Here is a 16,379-nt window from a genome sequence, read left to right as displayed (position 1 = left end):
TGAAACATAATCCCCAGTGTAATACTATTACGAGGTAGGACTTTTAGGGGCTGGCCACAGAGGCTCACACTTGTAATCCCAGCATTTTGGGCAGATCACTTGAGGTCAGGAGTTCAAGACCAGACTGGCTAACATGGTGAAACTGCTACTCTACTAAAAATACAAAAAAATTAGCCAGGCGTGGTGGCAGGCACCTGTAATCCCAGCTACTCGAGAGGTTGAGGCAGGAGAATCACCTAAACCTGGGAGGCGGAGGTTGCAGTGAGCCAAGACTGCACCACTGCACTCCAGCCTGGGTGACAGACCAAGACTCTGTCTCAAAAAAAAAAAAAAAAAAAAGAGGTAGGACCTTTAGGGAAGTGGTTAAATCATGAGGGCTCCATCCCCATGAATGGGATTAGTCCCCTTAAAAAAGAGGCTGACATTGGGTCGGGCGCAGTGACTCACATCTGTAATCCCAGCACTTTGGGAGGACAAGGCAGGCGGATCACAAGGTCAGGAGTTGGAGACCAGCGTGGCCAGCATGGTGAAACCCTGTCTCTACTAAAATAGAAAAATTAGCCTGGCATGGTGGTGCACACCTGTAGTCCCAGCTACTCAGGAAGCTAGGGCAAGAGAATCACTTGAACCAGGGAGGCAGAGGTTGCAGTGAGCAAAGACCACGCCACTGCACTCCAGCCTGGGCGACAGAGCAAGACTCTGTATCGAAAAAAAAAAAAAAAAAAAAGGCTGCCATTATACTTAACAAACTAATGCAGGAACAGAAAACCAAATACCACATGTTCTCACATATAAATGAGAGCTAAAGGATGAGAACACAAGGACACAAAGAAGGGAACAACAGACACTGGAGCCTAGTAGAGGACAGAGGAAGGGAAGAGGGAGACAATCTGAAAAAATAACTATTGGTTACTAGGCTTAGTACCTGGGTGACAAAATAATCTATAACAAACCCCAAGACAAGTTTACCTACATAACAAACCTGTACATTTACCTGTGAACCTAAAATAAAAGGTTTTTTGTTTTCTGTTTGCTTGTTTGTTTTTGAGACAGAGTCTCACTCTGTTGCCAGGCTACAGTGCAGTGGCGCAATCTTGGCTCACTGCAACCTCCGCCTCCCAGGTTCAAGCAATTCTGCTGCCTCAGCCTCCTGAGTAGCTGGGACTATAGGTGCATGCCACCACACCTGGCGAATTTTTGTATTTTTAGTATAGAGACAAGGTTTCACCATGCTGACCAGGATGGTCTCGATCTCTTGACCTCGTGATCCGCCCTCCTTGACCTCCCAAAGTGCTGGGATTACAGGGGTGAGCCACCACGCCAGGCCAAAAGTTTTAAATATTAAAAAAAAAAAACAAAAAAACAGGCTGAAGGAATCGTGTTTGCCCCTTCTGCCAGGTGAAGATGTAGCAAGAAGGCACCATCTTTGAAGCGGGGAGCCATCACCAGACACCAGAATCGCCAGTGCCTTGATCTTGGACTTCCCAGTCTTCACAACTGCGAGCAATGAATTTCTATTGTTTATAAATTACCAAGTCTAAGGTATCTACTATCACAGCCCAAACAGACTCAGATACACATTTAACCTTCTATATTTAACATTGTATTACATATTATGTTTGCAATAAGGAAGAAAAAAAAAACAACTTTTCAAAATTTATCATTTGCCATTAGAACTAAAGCTGTAAATATATTGAAGGTGTTATCTATAGTGGATATAGCTGAAACGGTAGTAATTCAGCTACTGTCAAATTGCCAGTAACAGCCCAACTTTGACAATTATCAACACTTTTCTGTGTAAGTTTTTTTATTGTGGTGGTGGTTTTGGATTTTTTTTTTTTTTGAAGGGGGTGTTGTTTTGTGTTTTGAGACAGGGTCTTACTCTGTCACCCAGGCTGGGCACAATCTTGGCTCACTGCAACTTGGTACAGGCTCACTGCAACCTGGCACTCTGTCACCCAGGCTGGGCACAATCTTGGCTCACTGCCACCTCCACCTCCCGGCTTCAAGCAATCCTCCAGCCTCAGCCTCCCAAGTAGCTGGGACCACAGACGTGTGCCCCCATGCCCCGGCTAATTTTTGCATTTTGTTGTACAGACAGGGTTTCACCATGTTGCCCAGGTTGGTCTCGAACTCCAGAGCTCAAAGATCCGCCCACCTTGGTCTCCCAAAGTGCGGAGATTACAAGCATGAACCACTGCACCTGGCCTCTGTGCAAGTTGTAATATCACACTGCTGTATATTTTTTACACAAATTATCTGGTACTGTGCTTAATGTTTGACATTTATTTTGTTCACTGAGCAATACACTCATTCAACAAGTATTTATTAAGTACTTAACATATGCCAGACACTATTTTAGGTACTGGGGATGTAAGAGAAATTAAGAAAGACAAAAATCCCTTCCCTGGTTCCCAGATGCTCGTTCCCTTCCCTTCCCTCCCTTGGCCCAAGGCTAGGGGTACTTCTGCTGGAGACATCCTTCAGAGCTACTCTCTGTTCTATTTTCTCTAACAGTCCCCAAAGAAAATCTCCATCTCTATAGGAAGAGTCAAAAAACCTGGGCAGAAGCAGCTGATGGACCCTTCTCTACATGGAAAAACAAAGCTTACATCCCAAAACAGACACTCAAAAAAGGGAGGAAAAAAAAATAATGTAATCACCCATTTTCAATCATGGCCTCTTAACCACTCCCCAGGAAACCTCTTCAAACATATGAAACATTTCCCTGGAAGAGGGTTCTATTAGAAAAAAATCTACATTCCACTAAACCAAGTCTTCTGATCACTAAATGGTTCTAGATAATTCACTGCTGTTAAGTAACCAGAGGACAGCCTCAAGACTAATGAAGGTACCTGCAGATGGCTCAGTAAGCTAGCCTCGTCGCATAATTTCCTTCCCCTCCCACTCCCTACTTATAAATTTAAATATTCAAAAAAGAAGGCGGGAGCTTATTCAAACAAAAACAGAATGATGAACAAATATCTCAAGTACATTTTGAAGATACACATTTTAAATGTTGTTGAGGTTTAGAGTTATGATTACTGGGTACCATTTATTGTCTCCTATGGGACAGGCAACATGACAAGTCTGGTCTGTGCATTAACTCATTCAATCCCAACACAGCCTCACTAGATGTACATTATTCCCACCAGGTGCGGTGGCTCATGCCCATAAGTCCAGCACTTTTGGAGGCTAAAGCAGGCGGATCACTTGAAGTCAGGAGTTTGAAACCAGCCTGGCCAACACGGCAAAACCCCATCTCTACTAAAAATAAAAAAACTAGCTGAGTGTGGTGGTGCACCCCTGTAGTCCCAGCTACTCAGGAGGCTGAGGCAGGAGAATCACTTGAACCCGGGATGTGGAGATTGCAGTGAGCTGAGATTGTGCCACTGTACTCCAGCCTGGGCAACAGAGCAAGACTCCAAAAAAAGGATATACATTATTCTCGTTTTGCAGATGAGAAAACTGAGAACAAAGTACATGTAAAATACCGAAGGGCACTATGGTGAACATATGCTGATTCTTTTCTACTCAGCATCCCCGGCTCCTTTGCATAACCACGCATCCCCCATCCCGTGAGGTCCTGGTAATCACACTGCCCTGACCCCTTCGGGCACTCCAACAAAACCGATCACAACACTTCACCTCCAGGGAGGCGAATGACCCAAAGCAGAGCCAAGTTGGAATCTTCCCTGGGATTGTACTAACCTAGATCAGGGAAGATAACCACTGGGAGGGGTGTGGTAGCCAGTCTCCAAAAAGAGCACCCAATGCCCCAGTCCTCTTGGGATTCATGCCCTTGTGGGGTTTCCTCTCAGGTGGAATTTGAGCGGCCCCAGAGCATGCATCAAACAATAGAATGCAGCCAAAGAGATCCTATGTTCCTCCTAGGATAACCCCTAAGAAAGGCTGGCAGCTTCCACTTTTGTGTTTTGGAAACCCTGAGCTACCATCGAAGCTGTCCTACTAGAAAGACCATGTAGCTCAGAGGTCAGCAAGCCTTTTCGAAATGGGCCGAACAGGAATTATTTTGGGCTTTGTAGGCCATTTGATCTCTATCACAACTACTCAAATGCTGTTGTGGGCTGGGCACAGTGGCTCATGCCTGTAATCCAAGCATTTTGGGAGGCCAAGGTGGGAGGATTTCTTGAGGCCAGGAGTTCAAGACCAGCCTAAACAATCTCGCAAGATCCCATCTCTGCATAAAATTTAAAAATTAGCCATTAATGGTGGCATGCGCCTGTAGTTCTAGCTACTGAGGAGGCTGAGACAGGAGGATTGCCTGAGCCCAGGAGTTGGAGGCTGCAGTGAGCTATGATTGTGCTGCTGCACTCCAGCCAGAGTGAGACTTTGTCTCTAAAACAATAAATAAAATGAAATAAAATGCTGTTATAATGTGAAAGCAGCCATAGGCACTGTACAAACACATGGGTATGGCTGTTCCAGTAAAACTTTGTTTACAAAATAGGCATCACAGGCTGTAGTTCCTTGACTTCTGATGTAGAGACCACATAGAAGTGCCATGTAGACAGTAAAAGGCCCTGAAACTTCATGAAGAGAGAGGCCCAGCTGGGCCCAGTCTCCCAGCCAGGGCACCAAACAGTGAGTAAGCCCTCTCACACATTCCAGCCCATTAGAGTCCCAGGTGACGGCAAGCCTGGCCAATGTAATACAGGGCAGAGGAATTCCCAGCTGAGTCCAATCAACCTACACACACGCGAGGTAATACCATAACTTTTTTTTTTTTTTTTTTTTTTGAGACAGAGTCTGGCTCTGTCACCCAGGCTGGAGTGCGGTGGCCGGATCTCAGCTCACTGCAAGCTCCGCCTCCCGAGTTTACGCCATTCTCCTGCCTCAGCCTCCCAAGTAGCTGGGACTACAGGCGCCGGCCTCGTCGCCCGGCTAGTTTTTTGTATTCTTTAGTAGAGACGGGGTTTCACCGTATTAGCCAGGGTGGTCTCGATCTCCTGACCTTGTGATCCGCCCGTCTCGGCCTCCCAAAGTGCTGGGATTACAGGCTTGAGCCACCGTGCCCGGCCAACTTTTTTTTTTTTTTTTAAGACAAAGTCTCACTCATTGCCCAGGCTGGAGTGGAGTGGTGAGATCTTGGCTCACTGCAACCTCCACCTCCCAGATTCAAATGATTCTCCTGCCTCAGCCTCCCAAGCAGCTGGGATTACAGGCGCCCACCACCACGCTCAGTTAATTCTTGTATTTTTAGTAAAGACAAGGTTTCACCATGTTGGCCAGGCTGGTCTCCAACTCCTGACCTCAAGTGATCCGCCGCCTCAGTCTCTCAAAGTGCTGGGACTACAGGCATGAGCCACCGCGCCCAGCCACAATGACTATTGTTTTAAGTCACTAATATTTAGGGTGGTTGGTTGCACAGCAATGTTGTACAAGGTGAGGTTTCTCAAATTCAGCACTACTGGCATTGTGGGCTACATAATTCTGTGTTGCAGCGGCTGCTTTGTGCACTGTAAGGTGTTTGGCAGCATCTCTGGCCTCACCCATTAACTGACAGTAGGACCCTTCCCCCCAGCCTCACACACCACCATCCCCAGCCGGCTCTGACAACCGAAAACATCTCCAGGGGACAAAATCACCCACTGGTTGAAAAACACTAATTTGAGAGTATGAAACTGGGACACCAGCAGTCAACTGCCCCATCACATGGAAGTCAAGCAAAGTCAGAAACAGGGTGAAGGCAAGGCCGTTATATGACTTCATAGGCCCTAGGTACTTTTGCCTTCCTCAGCCCCTTCTTCCATTAAAAACAAAAAAGAATTCGAAAATTATGTTTCATGAGGCCAGGCATGGTGGCTCAACGCCTGTAATCCCAAAGCTTTGGAAGGCTGAGGCAGGAAGACTGCTTAAAGCCTGGAGTTTGAGACCAGCCTGGGTAACATAGTAAGACCCTATCTCTACAGAAAAAAGCAAAAATTAGCCGGGCATGGTAGTGTGAGCCTGTAGTCCCAGCCACTGAGGTAGAAGGATTGCTTGAGCCTAGAAGGTTGAAACCACAATAAGCCGTGATATACCACTGCACTCCAGTCTGGGTAACAGAGCAAGACCTTGTCTCCAAAAAAAACAAAAATTTTATTCTACGACTACATTGGTATAAAGATGAATGTAATCCAGAATCATTATACATTATTATATTCATTTCTTCCTGTAATTTTAAAACAAATTAAAATTTAATTCAGTTAATTAAAACTAATTAAATTCATTAAAATTAAATATCACAGGTCCTAAGCACAGTGCCTACATTGTCTAATAGAAAGTCAGTCCTGAGCGAGTATAAGCATGAGGTCATGGGGTATTACTGAGGTTTCTGGAACCAGCTATGCCTAAAGTTAAAACTTAACTCATTCCTGGATTTCTCAGTTTCATGAGCCAATAAATTCACTCTTTTATTCACACAGGGTCTCACTCTGTCACCCAGACTGGAGTGCAATGGCACAATCATGGTTCATTGAGCCTTGACCTCTCGGGCTCCAGTGATCCTCCTACCTCAGCCTCCTGAGCAGCTGGGACCACGAGTGCAAGCCACCATAACCAGTTAATTTTTGTATTTTTTGTAGAGACAGGGTTTCACCATGTCGCCCAAGCTGGTCTTGAACTCCTGGGCTCAAGCAATTCGCCCACCTCACCTTCCCAAAGGGCTGAGATTATAGGTAAGAGCCACTGCACCTGTCCTAAATTCAGTCTTTGAATTGAGTTTGTCACTTGCAACCAAGAAGCCCAACTTACCTGGTCTCCCAGCTATAAGAGGTGCAGCCTGAACTTGAACCTGGATCTATCTTATATAGAACCAGAGTTCTTACCCACTACTATCAACCAGTAACTCATTCTGCCTCAAGCATCTTTCTAGTTTTCTCTCTCAGGACAGTTTTCAAGAAAAAGTTCCCCAAACTTACACTTCCGGACAAAGTTGCTCACATGCTTAATCTTCATCAGAGCAGGCTGACTGCATTCTTCAAAGAGAACAAAGAGGGCATCTAATATCCCTTCTCGGGAAAGAGGAGACATCTGCTGTTGAGTCATAAAGGGTGGTTTCCCCTAAAAACAGCAAACAGCAGATGGAGACACTGTCAATAATGAAAAGCTTTGATCAATAACATCCACACAGAGTAAATTACAAGCCACCAACTCAGCTAACTGCTCACGACATGCTAACAGCACAATTCTGTGGCTTCATTCTTTAAAGCAGCGTCAACCGACAGTCATTATGGTATCACTTCCTTGATTCCAGGACTGGGGGTTTCTTTCACCAGCACCTGGGAGGGAAAACGGCACAAGCATGGCCATTAACAAGAAAAGGTCCCTCACGCCTGAGGGTCTGAGGCTAGTGAGAATACTTCCTCTGGATCCAACGGCTCTGACATGCTTCCATGTTTCTACAATAGGAAACATGGGTTTTTCACTTCTTTCATGTGTGCCCAGGGGTTTATTCATATAATTTCAGCTTTTTTAAGTCATTTGAACAACCTAGAGGAATGAGAACTGAGTGACTATCATAAAGCCAAATTTACTCATAATCTGGAGAAATAGTTACAAACTGGCAGACTGTCTCTAGCCCACAGATATGTTTTGTTTGGCCTGTAGTGTTTAAGATAATTTGAATTATCTGCCAATATTTCAAAATCAGGAGATTCCATAAAAAAAATAAAAATGGAGTCTCTGGCTTCTCTTGAAACACTGGCAGATCCGGCAACACTGCCTCGTCTTCCTGCCTCGCCTTCCTGCCTGATGATGCTGAGCTGGAGCTGAGTAATGCTGCCCCTCCCGGTAGCAGATGTGTTCGGGAGTTCACTGCAGGTCTGACTCCATCTTCCAACTGGCCCACCTAACTCATTTATACTCACTGCCCGGCCCCCAAAGACATGAGTCTGCAACCCTGGTGTAGAGCAGTGATTCCCACGTGCCAAGCCATGAATAGTGTGGTCTCTTTGCAAAGACGGCCTCCAACAGTTCCTCCAATTCGGTAGGCACATGCTATTCCTTCCTTTAAGGGCTGGAGTCTATTTCTCCTATCTTTGAATCTGTGCCATCTCTGAGACTCTCTTCAACCAAAAGAACTTGACACAAGAGATACTGTGTCAGTTCAGGGCAGTGCCTTTAAGAAGCCCATCAAGCGGCCAAGCATGCTGGCTCATGTCTGTCATCCCAGCACTTTGGGAGGCCAAGGCGGGTGGATCACTTGAGGTCAGGAGTTTGAGACCACCCTGGCCAACATGGTGAAATCCTGTCTCTACTAAAATACAAAAATTAGCCGGTCATGGTGGTGGGCGCCTGTAATCCCAACCACTTGGGAGGCTGAGGCATGAGAATTGCTTGAACCCGGGAGTCAGAGGTTGCAGTGAGCCGAGATCACACCACTGCACTCCAGCCTGGGCAACAGAGAAAGACTCCCTCTCAAAAAACAGCAGCTTACCAATTTCCACTTTTGGGAAGCCAGCCACCATGCAAAGATGCTCGGGCTAGACCAGGGGTGTACAATCTATAGCCCTTGGACCAAATCCAGACCACGGACTTTTTTTTTTTTTTTTTTTGAGACGGAGTCTCACTCTGTCGCCTGGGCTGGAGTGCAGTGGCCGGATCTCAGCTCACTGCAAGCTCCGCCTCCCGGGTTTACGCCATTCTCCTGCCTCAGCCTCCGGAGTAGCTGGGACTACAAGCGCCCGCCACCTCGCCCGGCTAGTTTTTTGTATTTTTTAGTAGAGATGGGGTTTCACCGTGTTAGCCAGGATGGTCTCGATCTCCTGACCTTGTGATCCACCCGTCTCGGCCTCCAAAAGTGCTGGGATTACAGGCTTGAGCCACCACGCCTGGCGACCACAGACTTTTTATAAGTTTTATTGGAACACAGCCACATCCATCATTTACATATTGTCTTTAACTGCTTTTGTGCTACCATGGCCAAGTTGATTGGTTGCAACAGAAACTACAGGACCCACAAAGCCTAAAATATTTATTACCTACAAAAAAAGCTACAAGTCAGCCAGGAGCGGTGGCTCACGCCTGTAATCCCAGCATTTTGGGAGGCCGAGGCAGGTGGCTCACAAGGTCAGAAGTTGGAGACCAGCCTGACCAATGTGGTGAAACCCCGTCTCTACTAAAAATGCAAAAATTGGCTGGGCGTGGAGGTGAGCGCCTGTAATCCCAGCTACTCAGGAGGCTGGGGCAGGAGAATCGTTTGAACCCAAGAGGCGGAGGTTGCAGTGAGCAGAGATCATGCCACTACACTCCAGCTTGGGTGACAGGTCGAGACTCCATCTTAAAAAAAAAAAAGTTACGAGTCCTGGGCTACGCTACTGAAAGACCTCATGGAGAACAGAGGCCACGTAAGAAACACTAAGGTGCCCCAGCCAGCAGTCAGCACCTACATGTTCCAGTCCCAGACATAATCCCAGCTTAATGTAGCCCCACAAGTAACCCCAGCTGACATCACAGGATGAAGCAGAAGAACCACCTAGCTGAGTCCAGCCAATCTACAGAATCCTAAGAAAAATAAATCATTGTTGTTTTAAACGTTGAGTGCTTTGTTACACAGCACTTGATAACAGAAACAGACTGCTGCATTTGAACCACAAGAGCACTGGAGAATTTAAGGAAAAAAAACAAACACACACATTATCTGGTCCTATGCCTCCCCTCCCCAACAACCTACTGAATTAGAATTTTCCAGACTGTAGCCTGGGATCTGTTTTATTAACAAGTTCCCCAGCAGGGTGAGGTGGCTCCCACCTGGAATCCTAGCACTTTGGGAGGCCAAAGTGGGAGGATCACTTGAGCCCAGGAGTTCAAGACCAGCCGGGGCAACACAGCGAGACCCCATCTCTACGAACAAACAAAAAAAAATTAGCCAGGTGTAGTGGCATGATCCTGTAGTCCTAGCCATTCCTGAGACTGAGGTAGGAGGATCACTGGAGCCCAAGAAGTCAAGGCTGTAGTGAGCCAAGATTGTGCTGCCACACTCCAGCCTGGGCAACGGAATGACACCCTGGTCCCCAAGAGAGTCAGACCTCAGTCAGGTTTGGGAAGCACTGCATTCAAGGCTACCATATCTGTCACTTTAGTAATAGTTACCACTAACTCAGGAAAATAAAACGCTTTGTCTCTTGTATTCTTCAAGAGTTTAAACCAACTAAAGCAGGGGTTCCCAAATACAGTACTGGGTCTTAACAAAGTTTTCAACAGCCTGCAGTGAAATGAGAAAAAATGAACACCACATGATATCTTTTTTTATAAAACTAAATGTATTCAAATTTTAAAATGGTCCTTTATTCTGAGATGATGTTCTTCCTATCTTGTTGTTTCTTAAAATGCCCTTTATGAAATAAAAGGGCAAGAAAATAATAGGTTTTTCTTTTTATTATTTTTTTTTTAAATATCCTTACTTGGCAAAATAAGAAAACCTGTGTCTACCCAGCAATTGGGGAAGTTTTGCTGGCTCTGAAAGTCTGACAATCACTGACCTCGAACATGTTAGGAAATCCTGTTGAGTAGAAGTAGAAAGGACAAAATGACACTCAGTGTAAGGTACTCACCTGAATAGAAAACAAAATTGCTACTGTATCTCAACCTCATTCAAACAGCACTATATGGGACAAGAACAAACAGCATCCTTACGTGATCACTCAGGGCAAATGACAGGTATATAATACACTTGCAATAATAGCTTTACTGGGTGGGGGGAACTCAGCATTAAAAAGAGATGAACTGAGGGTTTACCTATAATTCTTCCTGTTATAATGACAAAATACAAGATATACTTAATAAACTCTGACATGCACAGATGGTGTGGCCCAATGGCTATGTGGTCAACCTTTGGAGTCGGACCAACCAAAGATGGAGTCTGATCTTGGCTCCATCTGCAAAGCCCAATGTGTATGATCTTGGGCAAGGCCTTGTCTACCTCCATATATGTCTATATCTGTTGCTTCCTATTTATGTATTTATTTAGAAACAGGGCCTCGTTCTGTCACCCAGGCTGGAGTGCAGTGTCACAATCTCAGCTCACTGCAACATCTGCCTCCGGGGCCCCAGCGATGCCCCCACCTCAGCCTCCTAAGTAGCTGGGACTATAGGCACACACCACCATGTCTGGCTAATTATTTATACTTTTTGTAGAGCTGGGGTTTCACCATTTTGCCCAGGCTAGTCTTGAACTCTTAGATTCAAGCAATCCACCTGCCTCAGCCTCCTGAAGTACTGGGATTACAGGTGTGAGCCACCACACCTGGCCTGTTGTTTCCTAAATAAAAACTTTTTTTTTTGAGACGGAGTCTCGCTCTGTCGCCCAGGCTGGAGTACAGTGGCGCGATCTTGGCTCACTGCAAGCTCCGCCTCCCGGGTTTAAGCCATTCTCCTGCCTCAGCCTCCCGAGTAGCTGGGACTACAGGCGCCCGCCACATCGCCCGGCTAGTTTTTTTGTATTTTTTTAGTAGAGACGGGGTTTCACCGTGTTAGCCAGGATGGTCTCGATCTCCTGACCTCGTGATCTGCCCATCTCGGCCTCCCAAAGTGCTGGGATTACAGGCTTGAGCCACCGCGCCCGGCAATAAAAACTTTTTATTTAAAGTTTAAATAAAAATAGTCCTTACCTCTGTTATGAGGCTGAAGTGGGATACTCAGAAACATGCCAGTTCTATACCAGACACATTGGAAGTCGTAACTATTACATACTCAGCACAATATAAGCCCTTAATAAGTAAGTTGGAAACGTTTTTTTCTTTCTTTTTTAAGATACAGGGTCTGTCGCCCAAGCTGAAGTGCAGTGGCACGATCTTGACTCACTGCAACCTCAGCTTCCAGGGCTCAAGCGATCCTCCCGCCTCAGCCTCCCAAGTAGCTGGGACTACAGGCACCCACCATCACAGTCAGCTATTTTTTGTGTTTTTAGTAGAGAAGGGGTCTCACCATGTTGCCCAGGCTGGTCTCAAACTCCTGACCTCAAGCGATCCGCCCGCCTCAGCCTCCCAAAGTGCAAGGATTACAGGTGTGAGCCACCGCGCCCAGCAAGTTAGAGATATTTTGAAGTAGCATGATAAAGGGGCTGAAGAGTAGCAGCACGCCAGTCATCTAAGGTTAAAGACAGACTATTCATTTGTGAAAAGTATGTCAGCCGGGCGCGGTGGCTCAAGCCTGTAATCCCAGCACTTTGGGAGGCCGAGGCGGGTGAATCACGAGGTCAGGAGATCGAGACCATCCTGGCTAACACGGTGAAACCCCGTCTCTACTAAAAATACAAAAAACTAGCCGGGCGAGGTGGCGGGCGCCTGTAGTCCCAGCTACTCCGGAGGCTGAGGCGGGAGAATGGCTTAAACCCGGGAGGCGGAGCTTGCAGTGAGCTGAGATCCGGCCACTGTACTCCAGCCTGGGTGACAGAGCAAGACTCCGTCTCAAAAAAAAAAAAAAAAAAAAGTATGTCAAGACTTAAAATGCTGATGGGGATGGTCCCACAGAACAACCTAAGCTTTCAATTTGTTTCCACTCTGATCTGTGGAAACACCCAATACCAATATTTTGGAAAAAACAAAAAGTTATCAACAATACTTCATTGTTCATCATCTTACAGGTATCCTACATAACTACCTCCCTAAAGATAATTCCTATTAAGGGAACAGAAATTTAGTATTAATATTATAACTAATACTATTCTATGCTGAGTATTAACAATACTTACCATTTTTTATAAGGGGTTTACTAACAGCCAGACAAGGTGCTAAATGCTTTATATGTAATATCTCATTTAATCCTCACAACAACCCTGTGGATTAGGTACTACAACCTCTACGTTATTTTTTTGTTTTCTTTTGTTTTGTTTTGGGATGGAGTCTCACGCACTCTGCTGCCCAGGCTGGAGTGCAGTGGCACGATCTCAGCTCACTGCAACCTCCGCCTCCCGGGTCCAAACAATTCTCCTGCTTCAGCCTTTCAAGTAGCTGGGATTACAGGTGCATGCCACCACCACACCCAGCTAATTTTCTATATTTTTAGTAGAGATGGGGTTTCACTCTGTTGGCCAGGCTGGTCTCGAACTCGTGACCTCAAATAATCTACCCACCTCAGCCTCCCAAAATACTGGGATTACAGGCTACAACCTATTTTAAAGAACAGTAAATGGACTCAGAAAAGGTAACTGACTCACCCAGAGTAACACAGCTAACTAGTGCTGGGACTGGGATTCAATTCTAAATCTTCACGTTCTCTGTTGTCCCCCTGACTTATGAATACATAAATCAAACAAGGATTTCTACTTCACCAGTGTTCCATATACATCAGAAACAAAAGAATTAAAAATCTATTTGGAAGTAATCTTATGACATTAAGTTTTAACACATCTGGGATGACAGAAATGTGTTATCTTGAGAGGAATGAGGGTTAAACAGGTGTGATATTCATCAAAACTTTTTTTTAAATCTTAAAAAACAAACATCCCTGCAATGAAACTGAATAGGATGATATCCACAGAAATTGTAGTTTTAAAAAGCATCTTTGTTCATTTATTTTTTTTTCTCCAATAAAAGGACAAACTTACCCTGGTGCAGTGACTTACGCCTGTAAGCCCAACACTTTCAGAGGCTGCGACAGGTGGATCACTTGAGCCCAGGAATTCGAGACCTGCCTGGGCAACATGGTGAAACCTCATCTCTACAAAAATTACAAAAATTAGCCAGATGTGGTGGCACACACCTGTGGTCCCAGCTACTTGGAAAGCTGAAGTGGGAGGATCGCTTGAGCCCGGGAGGTCAAGGCTACAGTGAGCCATGATTGTGCCAACACACTCCAGCCTGAGCCACAGAGCAAGACCCTGTCAATCAATTAATGAACTTTAGTACAGAAGTGTAAAGTGTGAGAAATATGAAAAGATCTCCCTCCTAAGGCAAGTTCAGCTATCTACTTCTGCACAGTGTCCTTTTTCCAAAAGAATCAGTGCATATAGGCTGGGCGCGGTGGCTCAAGCCTGTAATCCCAGCACTTTGGGAGGCCGAGACGGGCGGATCACGAGGTCAGGAGATCGAGACCATCCTGGCTAACACGGTGAAACCCCGTCTCTACTAAAAATACAAAAAACTAGCCGGGCGAGGTGCCGGGCGCCTGTAGTCCCAGCTACTCGGGAGGCTGAGGCAGGAGAATGGTGTAAACCCAGGAGGCGGAGCTTGCAGTGAGCTGAGATCCGGCCACTGCACTCCAGCCTGGGAGACAGAGCCAGACTCCATCTCAAAAAAAAACAAAAAGAATGAGTGCATATAAAACTCCAAATAGAAGGCCAGGTGCAGTGGCTCACACCTATAACCCCAGTGCTTTGGGAGGCCAAGGCAGGAGGCTCACTTGAAGTCAGGTGTTCAATATCAGCCTGGGCAACATAGTGAGACCCCATCCCTACAAAAAATTTAAAAATTAACTGGGCATGGTGGCACAGGCCTAGAGTCGACAGAAGACCTTGTTTCAAGCAAAATAAAACAGAATTTCTCCTAAAATATTATCCTTGGTCCTATAATGAAAGCAAGCCAGGCACAGTTCATGCCTGTAATCCCAGCACTTTGGGAGGCCAAGGCAGGTGGATCACTTGAGGTCAGGAGTTTGACCCCAGCCTGGCCAACATGGTGAAACTCCGTCTCTACTAAAAAAAAAAAAAAATACAAAACTTAGTCGGGTGTGGTGGCAGGCACCTATAGTCCCAGCTACTCTGGAGGCGGAGGCAGGAGAATCGCTTGAACCCAGGAGGCGGAGGTTGCAGTGAGCAGAGGTTGCACCACTGTACTCCAGCCTGAGCGACAGAGTGAGACTCTAAATAAATAAATAAAATAAAAGCAAAGGTGAGTGACAAGGAGATTCCAAGGAAACACACAGGTGAGCAAAGTTGGCAGGGTAGGCTGTTACCTGGAAGAACAGATTCAGCCTGGAGGCCCGGCTGGCAATAGGTTCAGCAGCACCAGCATCCAAAGGATTCCGCGCTCCATATTTGAACTTCAACATCTCCCCACTGGTGCTGAAAGGATATCAGAAAAGTCAAGTGTGTCCTGTGTTTTGAGCAGGAAGGGCTTGAGAGATCCTGATCTCCCTCAAGGTATCAAGGACAAGGAGATGAAAATTAGCTACCACTCCAGTTTTAGGAAGCTCAGTCTAATCATAGAGATTAAACACCAGATTTTAACTCACCGTAACAGGAGGTGATACACGCAGTGGGGGCACACATAGCCTGGCACATAAATAGGTGCGAATAAATAGTTATTAAATGAATGACTGAAATAAGCAAACTATATATAGTTTGTTGGAAGGTGTTAAGTGCTATGAGGTAAAAACAAAACCGAGCAAGATAAGGGCAATGGGGGTGAGACGGTGCAATTTTTAGTGTGGTCAAGTAAGACTTCACAGAGAAGCCATCAATTTGACCCAAGACTTGAAGACCTGAAGCGGGTGACCAGCAAGCCATGTTGACATCTGGGGAAAGAAAGACATCCGTGGCAAAGGAAACAGCCAAGCCAAAAGCACTGAGGCAGGACCTGGCCTCTCCAAAAATAACAGGGAGGCCAGAGGAACTGGAGCAGAGCGAAAGAGGCGGGGGCATCAGGAGGTGGTGGGGTGGGCACGAGGTATGAAGACACTGAAACAGAGAGGTTAAGAAAATTGCTATCACGCAGGTAATAAGGAACTGGCTGACTACACTGGGCAGAATAATGCAGTTAGCGCTGACAGGAGGCAGAGCTGAAGAGACATAGGGCTCCGCCTGGTTTAGGGGAGGAGCAAGCCTCCCGCCCCGGCACCACCCGGCAGACCCCTCGGCTCCCGAGGAGGGTGGGCGCGCGCACAGCCAGCCTGGGAAGACCCTCCAGGCCTCCTGCAGCCCTAGGGGTGGAAGCACCGCCCTCCCCGCGACGGGAGGGAAAGCCGGGACTGGTGTGGGTGGAGGAGACCGTCCCCTGGCCTTGCGGAGCAGGGTGCAGTAGAACTGGGTCTAGGGGCTCAGACTCACGCTCTGCGGACCCGGCTGGTCTGCGATCTGCTCCGCCCCGCGCCTCCCGCCGCCGCGTTTGAACCAGAGGAACGGCGCGGGAGGGTCTCAGCCGTGTCTGGACCAATCAGCGTGCCCGCTCCTATGATAGACATGGGCTTCTCAGCCAGGCCCCGCCCACGTACTTAAAGTGATGGAGAAAGTGAAAAGGAGAGCCAATCAAATTGCATCTTCCTTTGACTCGCGACCAATGGGATAAAGGGAAGGGCAAAGTCGGCTGGGCAGGGCTTGGCAGTTTGAAATTGGCGGTTAAGCAGGATGCTGCGTTTGGGGACGCGACTGTTTATCTAGGATTCCTGAGGAGGTCGCCTGGGCGCTGTCCCCTGCTCTCGGCCACCTGCGAGGAGGTAGG

At 46.7% G+C, this 16,379-nt stretch overlaps 1 protein-coding gene across 6 annotated transcripts in view; it reads right to left on the bottom strand.

Moving 5' to 3' along the window:
- The window catches only part of CIT (citron rho-interacting serine/threonine kinase), a 208,960-nt gene extending 192,878 nt beyond the window's left edge, over window positions 1-16,082 (bottom strand). For all 6 annotated transcript variants that reach the window (XM_033220411.1, XM_033220412.1, XM_033220414.1 and 3 more), the window contains exons 1-3: window positions 15,989-16,082; window positions 14,896-15,004; window positions 6,924-7,065 (exon numbers count right to left, since the gene is read on the bottom strand). In XM_033220411.1, the coding sequence (XP_033076302.1) occupies window positions 6,924-7,065; window positions 14,896-14,991 (238 nt within the window). In that variant the 5' untranslated portion in view covers window positions 14,992-15,004; window positions 15,989-16,082. The remainder of the gene's footprint in view (window positions 1-6,923; window positions 7,066-14,895; window positions 15,005-15,988) is intronic.
- Between the last annotated feature and the right edge of the window lie 297 nt (window positions 16,083-16,379).

The sequence above is a fragment of the Trachypithecus francoisi genome, unplaced genomic scaffold (genome assembly GCF_009764315.1).
Source record: "Trachypithecus francoisi isolate TF-2019V2 unplaced genomic scaffold, Tfra_2.0 Lachesis_group11, whole genome shotgun sequence".
NCBI lineage: Eukaryota > Metazoa > Chordata > Mammalia > Primates > Cercopithecidae > Trachypithecus > Trachypithecus francoisi.
Note: the sequence above shows the minus strand (reverse complement) of the source record. Positions and strands in the feature narration are given on the sequence as shown.